Here is an 18164-nt window from a genome sequence, read left to right on the forward strand (position 1 = left end):
GCCTCTTTCCAGGTTCCATAGCAAGTATAGGCAGTTCTCTTGCAGTGTGATGTTAGCAATAACAGCAAAACCCTCACTGCATAGAGTACAGTAAAGTAATTGGGGAATGCAAGTTATGCTGTATTATTATATGGGTTCCATCAGTAATCAGAGCACTGGGAAGAAAGAAAATCTGAGCAGAGGAAGGTAGGGCTCCTGGTGAGGATAACTGGCTGCTCACTTAGCATTGCTTCTTTCCATTTATGTTTTCCTGGTGTGAACTAAGCTGCAATTTATTTTGAGTTTGTGCTTCTTTGCCATCTTGTTTCAATTTTGTACATTTCTAAGATAGTAATGTGTTTTATAATGGTATTCTAGAACTTAGATTTTGTTATAGACCTACTTAGTATTAAGGATTTTTTAATGCTACTGAAGTTTTTGTCCATAGCTTGCATTAATAAAATATTCTTATAGTTTTATAAAAAATACTTTAATTATTATAATCTTCTCTGAAAAATTGTTTTGTTTGGAGCCTGAAATGCTATAGTCTCTGGTTTCCCTCACAAAACAATTGTGTCAGAAGGTTAATTTAGGCTGAATGTTTAAATTGCTTTATGGTAATAAGTTATTCTTTAAGCGTTCTTTAAAGAAATCAGTTTCTCTGGAATATATCATGATACTTAAGAGTGAATAACATTCTTTGCAAGCTTGTTATGAAATAATAACACAGGACATATTCATAGAAGATGATTATGTCATTACAAAGATTACTTACATGTGTGTAGTAATTGCTACTCTCCTTTCTTATTTGAAATTTTAACCTGATAAATCATAGAAACTCTCGTATTACAGAAAGCATATATCCGTGATTGCATTAAACTTAAATCTTTATAGTTGTGATTTTAATTTTTATTCAAAGGTTCTTTAATACCTCTAGAGTATAATTATTATAATGACATGGAATCTGTGTCATAGATTTTAAAGTTTTAGATATTTAATCTATTTCCTCATTTTGTTTTTAATGCTTTTACCTCAAGAGGTTAAAGTTAAGCCCAAAATCCATTCCTTCAACAAACATTTGAGTGTCTGTACTATGTTATGTAACTGAAAATACACAGATGAACAAAATATAGCATCTTCCTTTAATGAAATCCCAGTCAGTTGGGAAGGGAAGACACATGAAAAAATAAAAATAATAGGGTGTTGTAATTACAAAGATGAGGTAATTACCAGGTATGATGGGTAGTGAGGGCAGCTGACAAGGGGGCTGGCTGGAATTTTTAACTCCTGTTATAAAGTATGAATAGGATGAATTGGGTGGACTGGGCAAGGCAAATGGACATTATTCCCAGCGTCAGGTACAGAATGGATGGATGAAGAGGGATGGGGCAGGGAAAGTACAAGCAGGATGTTGTTTTGCAAGTAAAGGTGGCTGAATAAAGTAGTAGAGCCAAGAGAGATTGGGGATAGAGCTCAGAGGTTGCCATATAAGCAGTTTACTGGCTGGTTTTAAGCATTGAAGGGACATCTTTAGATTAATGTTTGTCAGGAAAGCCCCAGAGCAGTGAGGAGAAGGGACTGAGAAAAACAATATGAGACCACATGGTGTGTGAGGTGACAGAGACATCACATCTGTCCGAATATAAACTGAGTGAAATGCAACAGTTGAAATTGCCTTTAAGTAATCTAGTCAACTTTGTTTGATGGTGGCTGTTTTGTTACTTCTAAATGATGAAAAGAAATAAAAAAGTAAGATTAATTTCTTGGTCAAGAAATGTGACAAAGTTGGAAGACAAAATTCATTCACAAGTCACATACAGACACATGAGTATATTAACACTTCTTTCAGGATGTACAATTTAAAACTCTCTGCTGTAGTTAGGATTTCATATATATATATAAAATTTCAGCCACACTTTTCACACATGCCAAGTTCTTTGAGGTCAGTGACTGTATAGAGTTCTACTGTACACATGTTCGAAGGTGTATAAAGGAGTTAGCTTTAGACACATAATTGCTAAAGAAGAGAAACATTAAAGAAATTCTTAAATATTCTTCAGTTTTACCCATCAGATGACCCCAGACATTAGATTGTATTTTATTAGCCTAGAATTTGTATATGCCTTTCTCTCTTCCAGGTGTGCTTTGGTCTTTATTTAAAAACCAATAGTGAAAAGTTGGTCAATTGCACTCTAAAGTATAAATACCAGTAATGCCTTGAGAGACTGCTGATGAAGGATAAGTTATGGCCTAGTGGGGTTTCCATCTGCAGCGCAGCCACAGAACCATTGTTTAAAGAGGGTTACTTTTTATGATGTCAGCCTTAAATGTTTGAATATGCCACAGTCATCCCTAACATTTTACTCTTGAAATGAGCAACTTTTCTTCTTAGTCTGACTTCCACAATGCTGTTCCTGGGTGATGATGATCATTTACTTTTCCTTTGATTCTGATATTACCTATTCATATTTCAGTTGTTAAGCTTTTCGGGTTTTTTTGTACTGAGTTCAAAGAATAAGAGTAACACTACATAGTGCACTTTTTTTTTTTATTCTTCATTCTATATTATAACCTTTTATATTTTATGAGATATCTGCGAGGTAAAACTATGAGGTAGGATTCTGCCCACTTCACTGATGTGGAAACCAAGCCATTGAGAAATAGCTTCAGATCACAATGATACAATGTGGTTACTGACCCACTGGCTACCAAGGAGTTGGAAAAGGCTAACAGGATCACCTGAGAAGCCTTTCATCTGAACCTTAAGCCTTTCTTCTCTCATCCCACTGAAAAGCACTTACTCACTGGGATGGCTCATTCAATTACAAGCAGCTGGCCTCCTCTGAAGGCAGCCCATGCTATTTGCTCTGAGGATGACAACTCATTAATCAAAAATGCACTTCACTTACACCTCCTCACAGGTACTGGGGTTCTGTCCTCTGACCAGACAGACACACACCTCTGTATCCATGAGATATAGTAAAAAATATATGTGGTCTTTTTCTTGACTTCTGACATAGAGCTCCTAAAGCCTTTGGGGTTTCTTAAGGAATAGTGTATTTTGTATTTCAATGAGATGATTCCCCTGAACATGGTAGTAATGTGGACCCTAGATGTTTCAGGACTTCCAGGAAGGGAGCAGGGCAGGAGATTGAGTTTTTTATCACTAATGGCCGATGATTTAATTAATCATGCCTATGTAATGAAGCTTTAATAAGAACTCTGAAGCACCCAGACTAAGGGAGCTTCTGTTCTGGTGCACACATTGTATACTGGGAGGGTGGTGCACCTGGAGAGGGCGTGGAAACTCTATACCACCTGTCCCCTGCTCCCCATTCCTTGCCCTACGCGTACCTTCAATTTGGCTATTCCTGAGTTACAGTCTTTCTGCTAGGACTGTAATAGAGAGTAATTGTTTCCCGAGTTTGCTGAGTCATCCTAGCAAATTGTGGAAAACAGTGTGAGTGGGAGGGGGCATGAAACCATCTGAATTTATAGCAAATTTGTCAGAAATATGGTTGGCCCTTGGGACTTGGGGCTATTGTGTGAAATGACGGCAGTTTCATGGGATGTGTTCTTAAACTTGTGGGGTCTCTGCTGACTCCAGGTATTGTCTGAATTGAATTGAATCAGATTGGAAGATACTCAGTTGGTGCTGGAGATTTGGCATTTATTGGAATGATGTATTTTTGTGGCAGAAAAAGAAGAGTCCAGCTATGTTCCTGACCAATGTTTGCCTTGTACTTTCTGTTATATCGGAGTCCCTCAGATTTATTAGGCCTTTCTCTATATCTTTCCCGAACTTGATGTATGTGCATAATAAAACTGGGTCAGCAGACTAAATTATAATATTTTAAATATGTGGCTTTGTTCAATGATGTGTTAACACATTGTATTTAAATGTTCACTTAAAAAATATAGTAGCGTATTTATTTTTCATCCATCCATCCAGAATGCTTGGGTATATTTTCCTTGGTTTAGCCATATGTGGATTGCCTGGCAGTGCACTGGACAAGAATACTCGTATACCCCCGCCCCCTGAAAAAAAGTCATTTTATGAAAACTGTAACTGTACTTAAATGTTGTTATAGATAGATAGCTATGGGTTTTAAAAATAAAGTAATATCTGTAGTTAATAATTTCTGTATAGCTAAATGGTTTAAAATAATGCCTGGAATTAAACTGCCTGAGTTCAGTTTCTGGCATTACCATTTTTTATTTGTTTAACTTTTATCTCACCCACTCAACTCTAGTTTTGTCATCTGTAGAATGGGGATAATAATATATATCATAGTTTTCTGGTGAGGATTTAAAGAATTAATGAACACTTAAGATAGTACCTGAAACACATATACACTCAATAAATTTTAGCTGCTATTTACTATTCAATATATCATTACTACTATGACTTTTATAGCTATTACACAACATTTTTCATGCCTCCCTTCTATTCCATTGTACTGAACCAAGGTTGCAAACCATAATTTTTAAAATGTAATCCCATTTGGTTGGGCAATTAAATTGTTTTCAAAGATATTTCCATTCTTATAGATGAAATCTTACTTAACACCTCTTCCTCTGGGTGAAATGAAGTCGCGTACCTAGAATTATGTGCATTTAAAAAAATAATTTGTTTATTTTATTTTTAGAGAGAGGGGAAAGGAGAAAGAGAGGGAGAGAAACCTCACTGTGTGGTTGCCTCTCACTCGCGCCCCCAACTGGGGACCTGATGTGCAACCTAGTCATGTGCCCTGACTGGGAATCGAACCAGCAACACTTGGCTTGTAGGCCGATGCTCAATCCACTGAGCCACAGCAGCCAGGGCTATGGGCTTTTTTTTTTTTTTTTTTTTTTTTTTTTTTCATTCTGTGTGGTTGCCTCTCACTCGTGCCCCTAACTGGGGACCTGACGTGCAACCTAGTAATGTACCCTGACTGGGAATCGAACCAGCGACGCTTGGCTCGCAGGCCGTTGCTCAATCCACTGAGCCACGCAGCCAGGGCTCGCTATGTGCATTTTTAATATCATTTTGTATAGTTCACATTAGTGGGAATTGAAAGAAATTTTAACTAAAATTCATTTGAATGTAAAGCAGATATCCAAAAATTTGATTTGAACCACTGTATCTTCTTTACATATTGTTAATTCATCTTCCTGATCCTTTTAAAATCGACTATGCAAAGATATTAGGAAGGGGTACTTAACGTCTGTCCTGCTGGGTGGCCAGTACATTCTGATAGTGCCTTAGTGCCCGGCTTTACCATTTTCCCCTTCTTGTGCACCCTGAGAGCAACTCTAAGTCAAAGAAGGAAAATCTTCATTTGATAATCACAACAGATTGTGCTCAGGATACCAGTAAAGAAAGCTTGATATCGTTCCACATGTTACTCACATACCCTCTGATACCTTTCATTCCTGCTGTAGATCTGCTTGGACGAGAGAGCACTTTCTCCACCTTCTTCATGTACTCACTGTTCCCTCTCAAAGAGATCATGATTTTGAAGAATGTTAAAATTATATTGAAACAGGTTTGATTTAAAAAACATAGCCTTTCTTTGCCTCTGCACCTGAGTACACTGATTATTTTGTAGTGTATGTAGAGGTCAAGAACTCTAATGTTAAACACAACATTTCCTAAATATAGTTTATTCATGTACTTTGCTCTGAAATTCATCTAATGTCTTAAAGACTCTTAATAAATTTCCTTTATTCCTGGATTTAAAAATTGAAAGGTTTAAAAATTTGCCTTTTCTTTATTATAGTAATGTTTTTATTATTGTAAGATTTTCCACAAATATTTTTTCTAGAGTATTTTACCTTTTATATATTATAATTTCATCATTTCAAGGCATTTAATATACCCTCTTCTCTTTTAGTCTCTGTAGAAATGCTGGAAAAGAATTTGAAGCAGATGGGAAGGCAGCTTCAACAGCTTGAGAGAGATTTGGAAACCTTTCCCCCTCCTGAGGACTTGCTTGATAAGTTTGTGACAAAGATGTCCATATCCTTTTGATATCTAAATAACTTAAATTACCAGTCAAGTAGAATTAGAAATTATTTAACACTTTAAGTATACTTGCATAACCAGGGACCATTCTATAGTGCCAAACTGTAGGTTTATTCTGTGCTTTCTTACAGGGAAAGTTATCAGTGTTTATTTATCATGAATAATATAGAAATATATTCTGTTGATTCTGCCCTGGCTGGTTTAGCTCAGTGGATTGAGCGTCGGCCTGCGAGCTAAGTGTCGCTGGTTCGATCTTCCAGTCAGGGTACATCAGAGAAGGAAAACTCTGACTCCAAAAAACCTCCGCTGCCTTGCGGCATACCTCTTCTGGGGAAAGGCTAAGGGAGTAAACCCCGACAGAAAATCCGGAGCCGGAGTCCCTAAGGCGGTTTGACGTTGTAGTCAACACCGGCAACTCCTGCGGCGCACCTGAAGCCAAGCTGTATCGACTCCGTCTTTCCCTTGGACCCTTCAGCTGCGAAGAGAGGGGGGGTCTGCTGCATGGGCAACAGCAGACCCTCCATATCACCCTGCCCAGGCTCTGTAGCTTCAGCTTCACTGGAGAGGACACTCCAGCGTCATCGCAAGATGTCAATTCAACACGGGAGGAGACAGATGCCGTGTCACTCCCGAGTCGGACTGCACAGCCATTCTCGGCGGTGCAGATAGACACTTAAGAAGCTACACCATCGTCTCTCGAGACGGATGGCTGCCGACGATATTCTGTTGATTTCTATTTTTTTTTACCCTTTTTATCACCTTGGATAATATTTTCTTTCATCTTTTTTTCTTCCACATGCTCTAGTTTCTTCTAATGTTCCTGCTAGATTGAAAGGATATGAAAACTCAATTTGAGGAAGTTTGAATCTAATGTGATGATGTGATTTAGATATTTGAAATGTTTCAGGAACCACCAGATAAAGACTATAAAGTTGTGTGATTACTCAGCTTAATTTCAAGTGTTGGTATATACTAAAAATTAACTCGTGTTTCAGAAACTTTACTGTTTTCTTTAGAAATACTACATAGTTCCAAAATAAAAACTGAGTTTGTCACCATCACTACTTGTGAAGGTATTCTCCAAACCCAAAATAAAATTGACAGATGTGTGTGTGTGTGTGTGTGTGTGTACATACATATATAAAATTAATAGCATGAGGCTTGTGTCCTGCTTAATTTAACATTTCTTTTGAATTCAATTATCTTTGGTTTTGCTAACTTTGTGGCTTAAACTCTAATGAGTAATTGGAGTAATAAACTTTATTTCCTGAAACTAATGTTGAGTTGCTTTGCAAACCATTCTGTGAAATTAGACTGATATCTTTTGTGTTATAATGAAGTATTACTACTATGCATTATTAAAATCTCGTATGGACTTCAGAATTCTACATGAAAGGATAACCCACTTTTAAAATGAACTGTTATAAATAGAAACTCCTAAGATTTCATTTTAAATGGAGTTTCTTGAAGTAAAATAACCACTTTTCCTATCTCTGTCGCTTATCCCCTGAGATTTGGCAAATCACAAAATTATTATTTGGCTTGTCAAAGATTTTTTTGTATATGCTTTCAGCTTGATTGTGAATTAGTTTCATTTTAGCTTGCTTTACTATTTCTTTTGGGAAATATCATAAAAGTACACTCCAGCGACAGTCAATCCAGGCTAATGTGTTTGTTCCTTTCCTATCTTCCCTGCCTATCCAGTTTCTTCTTTTATGAAGTGGGGCGCCATTATCACTGCACTGGAGATGGCTGGGCTTTTCTTAACGAAAAATGAAGACTATATTTATCAAAAATATTTTTTGCAGCACCTTCTCATTTGGCAATATATGCTTTTTAAAGTTAAATTTGTAAAATTTGTTATTGCAGAATTATATTAGTTTCATTCTTAGCTTTTTTTTCAATCATTTTATTATGTTAAAATATTCATATGTGACAGTTGATTTTAATCATTAAGTACTATTAATTGAAGTAGTTATTATGTTTCCTACAGACAGGTAGCATTTTAGAAAAGGTTTTGCTGGCATACAGTTTCTGGCAGTACATTGTCAGTGTATTAATTATGAGGATCAGGTTTCTAGAACATATAACCTAAGATAAATTCCTGAGCTTAGAGTAGATGTAGAGTTGTGCTCAGCAGATGATCTCAGGACCTATCAATACTTGTATTCATATGACACAGGAAGCTGAATGATGTCGGCTTCTTGAAAGGTATACAGCTCATAAAAAGCAACTAGCAGGAAATCAGAAACAGGAAGGATGATGCTGTGTTGGAAACAGTTTTTTATTCTGAGTACAATTATACTCCATGGACATGAAAGCTACTACATCCTTTTACTAAATATCACAACCTAGAAGCTTCTAATGAACTGATTAGCATTCATGTATCTCTTGGAAGTCAGATATATGAACACTTGGTGCACTTTGCTATTGACAAAGCTTATGATCATAAATATTCTTTGCTGAGATTAGATTGCACTTGTTTGCTCTTCCTCTTAGAAATACTAGTTTCGAAGTAATTAAATTCATTCATTGCAAAGCTTTGTTTACTTTAATTAGGACTGACAACAAATCAGATCTTGAATATTAAATGCATTTATACTGATCCTATTAAAATGGCAAATTGTGAGATTCTTTGATCTTAGAAAATGGAAGATTTGGAAATGAAAATGCACAATGAATGAAAATATATTTAACGAAGTTTGGGTTATTAACATTCAAACTTTGTTTTAATTTTTAATTCTTATTAGTTGAAGCACATATCAAATGTTTGCTTCCTTAACCAATTCTGGCAAAATATATATATTATCCAAGTTATTAAGGTTGCATTTTTACAAGTAGATATTTAGTGTAAACAATCGTAATTTAGTGAACTATTAAATAATCTGTTAATCAAATTGTCTTAAATTATGATACAATTTTGTTATAGGAAATTTGACTAATAGCATTCAATTATGATATGTTGCATTATTTTTCAATATATGTGTTTGATTTACGTATACTTGTTAATATAAAAAATGTGAATTTAGTACATCCTTTAAAATGCATGAACAATTATTTCCTACATATAACACTGACTTTTAGTAATGATGATATCACTTTACAGTTGCTAAGCCTGCTCAGAAATCTAATTAGAGTTGAGTAGTTTCAATGTAAATATTTGCTTGAAAAATATGTAACATGAATTTGAAGTGGGATCATTAATATTGTTACATAGAAACTATCATATATGAGGTGAATATACATATTAAATTCTTATCAGTGAAAATTTTAAGAAAATGCCAGGATTTGTGTCATGTAGCGATTGTTCCTTTTTTTTGACCTTCAAATTCTGGAATGTTTCATGTTTTAAGGGGAAAAAAATAGATCCTAGAATACTATCCTTGAAATTCTCCTTGCACAAGACTTAATTTTTTTATTTAGTTTTCTTCCTACCCCTTTCAAGTCCCTTAGGAAAAATCATTTTGCTAGACATTTATGTTTTTATATTTATCACAACTTATGTAAGAAGTTACTCGACTCTTTTCTGTGTTATAGTCTTTAAATTTCTTTTGCAATCCAGCTTTATTTTTGCATTTCCTTTTTTGTTGTTCCACTACATAGCAATGTTTTAGTCGCTTTTGAAATTACAGATGCTAAAACTATCTCAATAAATTTTTTGAAAGACATCTATATTCCACACTGCATAAAGTAGAGCATTTATGAGGTAAAGGAATTCAGTATATTTTTATTTACTTGAACTATAGTTAGGAAGTAAAATAGAAGAGAGAAATGGATGAAATGTAAACTTGTATGATACATGTTCCATTTGCAGGAGTGGGAAGTTTCTTCTTTAAATTATTCTTCTCTCCTTCCTTCTTTCTCTCTTGCCTGTCTTCCATTTAACCCATTCTTAACAAACTTAGAAGACTTGGGTTAAAATGTCCTGCTCCTCATCCTCTGTGAATCTTCAATTTATATTGATCTTTTTCATTTCCAAAATCTTATTATACTCACAAATGCTGTTGCACAGCTCAGCACTCACTGCTGTCTTACAGTCATGCCCCAGTTACTTCAGTCCATGTCACCTTCGGTCAGGACTTCTCCGGCTACCCAACATAAACTAGCCTCTGTCACTTTGTATTACATAACAAGGTTTTTTTCTTCATCATACATATCACTGTCTCACTATTTGATTTATTTTAGAATGTAGGTTTCACAAAAGCAGGGACTTGGCTTCTCTTGTTAACTACTGTTTGCCCTAGTGCCCAAAAGAGGGGACTACAATGGAGTTTAGTGAATACCTACTTACAGATTCGCTGGCTGGCTGCCTGGGTGGCTGGATCCTGGGTACTTAAGAAGATGTATAAAAAGCATTAAACGTGTATGACTGAAGCCGATCCTTATCAGATGTATTAATGGAAGTAGTAAACATCTTCTGTGAAGAAAGTACCTTAATGAGGGCAAGGCATAAGAATAAATGGAGAATATATTAGTGGTAGGTAGTTAGGGAATGAGATATACTTGTTCACCAGGTGTTGGATCCCAAATCTTACTCTTGCTACTTATTGGCCAACACTAAGTATTAGTGGTTCAGCATGTATGAACGTAGATCTGGTTGTCAATATAATTTGCAAAAGGGAGGATTACAATGGTTCAGAAAGAAAATTCACGAGAACTTGGACTTTGTCCTGGTAAAGGAATAGAAAATAGATTTCACAAAAATATCAAGTGATTGGATTAATATCAACATTTTTGTAATGTATTTTTTAAATTATATTTTATTGATTATGTTGTTACAGTAGTCCCAATTTTTTTTCCCTTTGCTCCCCTCTACCCAGCACCCTCCTTGCCTCCAGCAATCCCACCCCCCTTAGTTCATGTCCATGGGTCGTGCATATAAGTTCTTTGGCTTCACCCTTTCCTATACTATTCTTAACCTTCCCCTCTCTATTTTTTATTAAGTAATTATGCTTCTTAGTCCCTGCACCACTTCCCCATTTCTCCCCCTTCTCCTTCCCAGCTGATACCCCTCCAAATGCTCCTCATACCTATGATTCTGTTCCTATTCTGGTTTGCTTAGTTGGATTTTGTTTTTATTTTTTAGATTCAGTTGTTGATAGTTGTGAGGTTGTTGTCAGTTTAGTGTTCATAATTTTGATTTTCTTTTTCTTAAGTAAGTCCCTTTGACATTTCATATAATAATGGCTTGGTGATGATGAACTCTTTTAGCTTTATCAAACACTTATTTTGTTGCATAGCTCACCTATTTTTCTAAAGGTCTTTACACATATAGGACATGCTGGGGGAAAAATAAAGCCTTACTACTATTAAGATAAGCATTACTTTTATCTGCAGTTTAACAGCTGGCACAAGAACCCCTAACATTTGTTTTTTCTTTTGTGCGATGGTGGTAATTGTTATTTTTGTTTGTTTGTTTAATCTGAATTTTTCACCATCTTTAAAAAAAAATTATTTAGTCCCACTTATTTATGCATTATTCGTTAATTTTGTATGTCCCCTGACCTAGGATCAAACCTGCAACCTTAATGTATCAGATGCTACACAAACCAGCTGTGCTACCTGACAAGGGCTCACCGTCTATTAATGAGTAGCCCATCAGTAATGACGTAGAGTATCTCACTAATGTATCCATTTATCCTGGCCTATTATACAGTCGTTTTAAACTTCAAAGAATTTGACAATTTCCAAAATTGTTTCCATTTAATCACAATTTTACCATTCTTGTTGGTAATTCCAGTTATTCAAAGCTCCACTTTATTTCCTTTGGTAGCAAGTTGTTTTATAGATAACAATTATAATAAAATTAACTTCTAAAGCTTTCCAGCTGTTAGAACAAGACCATGTAATTTTCATGGTTTTACTCTTGGTCTTCTTTCCCATCACATTTTTTAATAGAATTGTGCTATTTTAAGTATGCCCCGGCATATTCCAAATATTTCATTAATTTTTGATTCATATCAGAAAAGCTAAAAAATATTATTGGATAATACTTACAGCTTTAATTTAACCTACTTACCAAATTGGTTCTTGAAAATAGGCATATTCCCAGGTATTAGAATAAAATTGCTAGGATTTGTGAAGTGCCTGTTTGAAAGCTCAAAGCCTTATGATCAGTGATAGTGGCAGAAAGCAGTACCCGTGGAACCATACATTTAGAAACACTCATGAAAATAGTGCAGCCTCTTGTCCAGGACCAACCTGTTCAAGGATTTGATTAGCTCTTAACAGGACATTGACATTGTTTGTAGATGGAAAAGCGTACATGTGCAGTTTGATGTTCCATGACTTTCATCAGAATTTGAGAAGACCTGTTACCCTTCCCATCAAAGTTTAAGACTGATAACAGTAGGGTGAAGTAAGTAATTGGCACCAATGCAGTTGTAGATGATTAGACTTAGAACAACTAAGAAGGTGGAACACAGCATTGAGATAAGGGGCTGATGATCAGAGGTGACCACCTCTCAGAAAGAGGGCAAGAACAAAGCACTACTAGGGAATTGGATTAGAAGGGAAATTTTACAATGTCATTACAGATGACTACAATGGACTACAAATGCTGTATGTATTCAGTGGAAAAAAATGATCACTCACAGCTATAGAGTAGAAAGCTTCATGGAAGAGGAAGAATTTAATGAAGCGTGGAATGGCAAGTTTGGACCTGCAAAGGCAGGAAGCAGTTTTTCTTTTAGACAGAAGTTAAGGATATATAAGTAATCCATGTGGGTATAGTCTGTCTGGGACAAAAAATAATTTTAGGTGAGAGTTTATAGATTGCATAGATGAGAAAACCTGTGTTGATTTTTGAACTTATTAGGTAAAAGAAGTGACTGATATTTCACTTTACAAATGAATCACCATATGTTCCACCTAATGATAGTTTCTCAATGCATTTCAAATGTGGGTTTTATTTACATAAGTTCATTTTACCTGCAACATTTCATGTATGTGGGTATTTCACAAGACAAAGTATATTAAAACCTATCCTATATGACTATATTGTTATAATTCCTTGTGATTTTGTGATTTGACTAATGTAAGGAATTTTTGTTGCTCACCCAAGAATTAAAGAATGATACCATGTATAAGTGCATCAACCACTGATAGTGTTATGATCTAGATTCTAGAAAGTATAAGGAGGCATTTTGCTATTCAGTTGAATATAAACTGAGCCACAAAAAGATGTATAGATTTTCTTAAGTCATTAAAAGTAAAAATCAGCCCTTGCACTAAAATCCAGACTCCATATATTCTAAAAGTTGTGTGTGTGTATACACACATATACATTATACGAACACACACATCTACAAACACACAGAGTATAGTATGAAAAGAAAGACATAGAAGAGCAATAGGCAACCTGTGGACTGATGGTAAACATGGCCACAAGTGGATTGCGATTGACTGGGATGCTGTGGTTCCTTGTTGGGAGGTTGAGTTCTAATTACTAGAATTCTTCTGTGTTTCCTGGATTCACCACCTGTCTGGCAGCAGTGCTACCTCTTTCTTCCTTGGTCTTTCATGAAGGGACTGATCAGTTACCTTATTTTATCCTCCAATGTGGAATGCTCTGACCAGAGGAACCGTATCTTTTCGAAGTAGTGGAAAATTTTCCTTTTTAGATATAAACATTCCACTTTTGGTTTGCTTCTCTTGGTCTGAATCTAGTTATTTTTATTATTGACTTTTTTTTTTTTTAAGTGTGTTAATGTTTGTTTATGCTTTTGTGTTAAGAGACGATAAGATGACTTCAGGAAGTTTGATTCTGTATGTTCCATTTATTTAAATGTCCCAATTTAAAGGAACCATAGACAATTATGATTGATACTATAAGAGTCATCTTTCCAGACTGGTGATTTTATATCAGACTGAATCAGCAATATGTCCCACCACAAATGAATTCTGGGTTTTGTTTATAAAATGTGTTCTAATGCCTCCAACGCATTCACATTTACTCTTCTCAGTCTCAGGGTTCCTTGAACTGGGTTATCATAATTAAGTGAGAGAAGAATATCTTCGTGTGTGTAATCGTAATTCGAAATCAGATAGTGCATAGGAGAAACTACCAACTTTCCAGAGAACTTAAAGCAGGAATTTACTTACATAATATAAGAGGTTTTAAATGTAACTTTAGAATTTATTTCTGGCTGCCTTTGCAACCTTAAACAAAGCTTAAAATGAATTAGTGGGCAATAAAATACCAAGTATTTGTATGTACTCTAAATGCCATTCATATTCTAAGAACTTTTTGTGTATTAGCTCATTTAGCCCTCACAACAGCCCTATAGAATAGGTAATATTATTATTATTATTTTCATTTTACAGGTGAGGCAACTTAGGAACAGAGAGATGAAGGCATTTGCCCACAGGCACGGTGCTACCAAGTGTGGGAGCTAGAAGCTGACCCCAGGTTGTCTACTTTAACTCTATGCTTAATGCCTATGATATTGATTTCAGTACCATTGAAAGTACTCAATTGCAACTACTGAACTATAATTTTCAATCATATTTCATAATCTGTATAACATAGATAGGCGAACTGGAAGAAAATTTTCCTTGAATTGAGTTGTAAAAGACATACATTAAATGTATAAATACTTACCTCTTCTGATAATTTTGCTAGAGCTAATTAGAAATTGAATTTAAGATTCCGTCACAGTACAGTATAGATTGAATTATAAGAGTGGTTAATTTTTAGAGGTAATTTTGGCATTTTGGAAATTTGTAATAGTAGCTAACAATTACGTTACAAAATTGGACTTAAAGGGTTTTTTCCCTAAAACATTACTTTGAAATTTCAGAATTCCTTAACTATAATATACAGCTTTGTTATCAGTGCAAAGGAACAATATGAGAAACTTTCAAAGTTATATGAAAACATGGAAAAGCTGTACCAGAGCATAATGGAGTACTATGCCATTGATGGAAAGAAGGTGTCTGTGGAAGACTTTTTGACTGACTTAAATAACTTCAGAGCTGCATTCATGGTATGTTAAAATTTTTGATTTATTTTTTTTAAGTATTTGTATTTATATTGGGTTGGCCAAAAAGTCCTTATTGTTTTTTCCATAAAATAAAAGACACATTTTACATTTTCACCAACTTTATTGATTTGGATATTTCGAGTATGTTGGCTATCTTCCACGTGGTATAACATTGATTGTTCTCAATTAATATCTCAATTTGATCACTTTCAACTTCAGCTGGCCTACCTGACCAATTGTGGAGCATCATCCAGCGAGAAATCTCCAGCAGGAAACTTCACAAACCGCTTTTGACATGTTTGATCAGTCACAGAACCTTCTCCACACACTGCAGAAATCTTTTTTTTGCATTTCAGTTGCGTTTTTACCTTTCTTGGAATGATAAAGCATAATATGCTTTTTAAAAAAAATGCATGCTGATGTGACAGCTGTCACAATACAGTCTAACAAAATTGTCTGGAATGAAGTTAGAGACAACTAAGCACTACTAGAGCCATCTTACAGGAAAACCAAACAAACATTTTGGTCAACCCAATACTATCTCATTTATTACTACTTTTACTTCATTATTTCATTTCACTCCTGTTGTCAAGTAATACCTACCTTTTCTGATGTTGAACGTTAGCTTTTAAAATTTCAGATTTTAAATCTATTGAAAAATGTGTAGTTTCTTCCCCTTTTGGTCTGCCAACATTAAACTGTAATCAAATTTTGATTGAAAATGTGACAAATTCTGAAGTTTTTCATACAGACTCCCTTCCTGGGTAATTACAGAGCACTTTTGTAATAAGTTTTTTGGCTATGAATTTGTTTTATTATACTTAAGATCGATTTGTATTTTTGTGGTATAATTTTACCAAATTCTCTGCAGCTCTTAGGAAGATTTTTCCCCCTTTTCTTTTCTTAATGTATTGTACAATATGCTACCTGCAGTTTGCCTTTGAATGGATTTTACATTCCTAGGGTTTCCTTTAGATATTTTAATAGGGAGGTCAGGTCTTTGATGTGGAATCCTTTCATTTAGGCATTAAAAAGATCTTTTGAAAAGTATTAGCTGATTAGATGGGGGTGGGGGTGAACCACACACATATTAAAATGAGGAAGCATTGTTGCTTCCGTAGGGAACTGGTGATACATTTCTGCAAAGAAAACTTACATTATTCTTAATAGATAGGTAAGTCATTTCTCTATTTCAGCAAATGTTTGTGGGCATTCAAAAGTTTTGAATAGCTTTTTTTTTTTTTTTATCTCGGGAAAACTTTATTGCTGAATTGATTGGACTTGGTTATAATCACTTGGTTATGATTAGATAGTCTTTGAATAAAAGTCAGTATTTAAAGGAAAATTATAGTTTGTCTACATGAAATACACATTTTGCTTACAGCTCTGTTTTATTTTCTCCACAAAGTGATTCTTTAATTATTTTTTATGCCAGAAGTGATTTTTATTATTAAATGTATGATGTGCCTATCTCTGTGATATATAAAATGATAAATTATTATAATTTTTATAATGTTTTATGTGACAACGTGGCTTAGTGTAAGCACAAAGGTTTTGTAGTCCAAAAGAGCTAGGTTGGGGTTGCACACTAGTTAAGTGATCAGGAACCCTAACTTTCCTGAGCCCCAGTTTCCATATTTGTAAAAGGGAATGTTAATTTCTTTCTCAGAAGAGTTTTTAAATATTAAATGAGAAAATATATGCTTAGTATTTGCCATAGCTTTTGGCACATGGTAATTGCTTAATAAATTAATATACAGTAAAAGGTTAGTTACCTCAGCACACTCAAGGTACTCAAGCTTTGAGCATTCCAAAGAAAGCTCTGGCCCTTGCCTGACTCCGCGGAGGTCACTTCTAAGTCCTTGGAATACCCTACCCAGGAAGGGTGTCTTTGTACACCTAGGACCAAGCTAGATAGTTGATGCTGGACATGCGATTTATGGTGAATAGCTGTTCTTGTTCACCTGAGGCGCTGGCCGCACTGTGTCATTTGGTCCTCTTTGGGGCGCTGGAGACTTAGGAGCTAAGGTCATTCATGCCAGAGGCCCATGCCTGTGTGACCAACCTCCCCAATAAAAATTCTTGACCCCACGGCTTGGGGGAGCTGCCCTGGTTGGTGGTATGCTTCCTGTGTTGTCACACATCATTGCTGGAATACTCAAACTCTGTTGGGAGAGGACAGTGTGATTTTAATCTCTATCCTTTTTCCATAATAAACTGTAACAGTAGATACAACAGCTTTTCTGAGTTCTGTGAGTCCTTCCAAAATATTATCAAACTCGAGGCTTGTCTTGGGGATCCCTGGCATAATTATGCATAAAATTTTAAAATGCATAAATTAAATAATATCCATTATATATTGAGTATTTTCTGTGAACCAGACATTTTCCCAAATATCTTACATATATTATCTCAGCCAGTGTTAATAATCCTCCATCTTTTCACTGTTACCATTTCTTTGTGGCAAATGAAGAAACGGAGGCACAGAAATAGAATATATCTAGCTCATTTTATACATAGGTATAAAATGGTAGAACTAGAATTTGACCCTGTATAGTCTTCCTCCAAAGCCGGTGCTTCTAGATGCTAGGTCATGCTGCCTGCCTTGTGCTCTATTTTATAAACAAGAACACGGGCATTTGGAGGGTTTCCTAATGAGACCAAGTCCATATAGTAGGTGGTTGAATTGGGACTTGAATTCAGGTCTAATTCCAAATCATTCTAAATCTGGTAGGATTAGAGGCTTTGGACGTTCCGTACCTTGGTATTTGTGTTATTAAATGGTGGGCACGTGGAGAAAGTAAGTGTCTGAATGAAGAATGGTTCTAAAGAGGATAACTGAGTCGTAACTATACTTTGCCAATTTCAGATGGATCTTAAAAGTAGCTGCTATCACACACACACACATTCATACACATGCTGTATTAAATTAAAAGCAGCAGAGCTAAATATTTTTTTTTAAACATTTTTCTCTAATTTGGAGAGGAAATTTTTCTTTAGAATAAATATAAGCATAAAGGAGACTGGATGGGAAGTGTAATTTTGCGTCCATTTTATTCTTTCTTTCTGACAAATATGGTTATACTGCTTGAATTTTAGTCACTGAGTCTTTAAAAACACCAATATCAATATAAAAATTATTGACGGATAAATATCTGTTTTTTCAAAACCTGATATTTTAGGTTGCTATTTAA

General features: G+C 35.1%; 1 protein-coding gene across 1 annotated transcript in view; it reads left to right on the forward strand.

Moving 5' to 3' along the window:
* Positions 1-18164, forward strand: part of DIAPH3 (diaphanous related formin 3) — a 474633-nt gene that overhangs the window by 296057 nt on the left and 160412 nt on the right. The window contains exons 23-24 of the mRNA XM_090258348.1: positions 5856-5979; positions 14808-14973. Coding sequence (XP_090114474.1) covers positions 5856-5979; positions 14808-14973 — 290 coding nt within the window. The remainder of the gene's footprint in view (positions 1-5855; positions 5980-14807; positions 14974-18164) is intronic.

This window comes from Furipterus horrens, unplaced genomic scaffold, assembly GCF_987537825.1.
Source record: "Furipterus horrens unplaced genomic scaffold, mFurHor1.1.pri manual_scaffold_12, whole genome shotgun sequence".
In the NCBI taxonomy this organism is placed as follows: Eukaryota; Metazoa; Chordata; class Mammalia; order Chiroptera; family Furipteridae; genus Furipterus; species Furipterus horrens.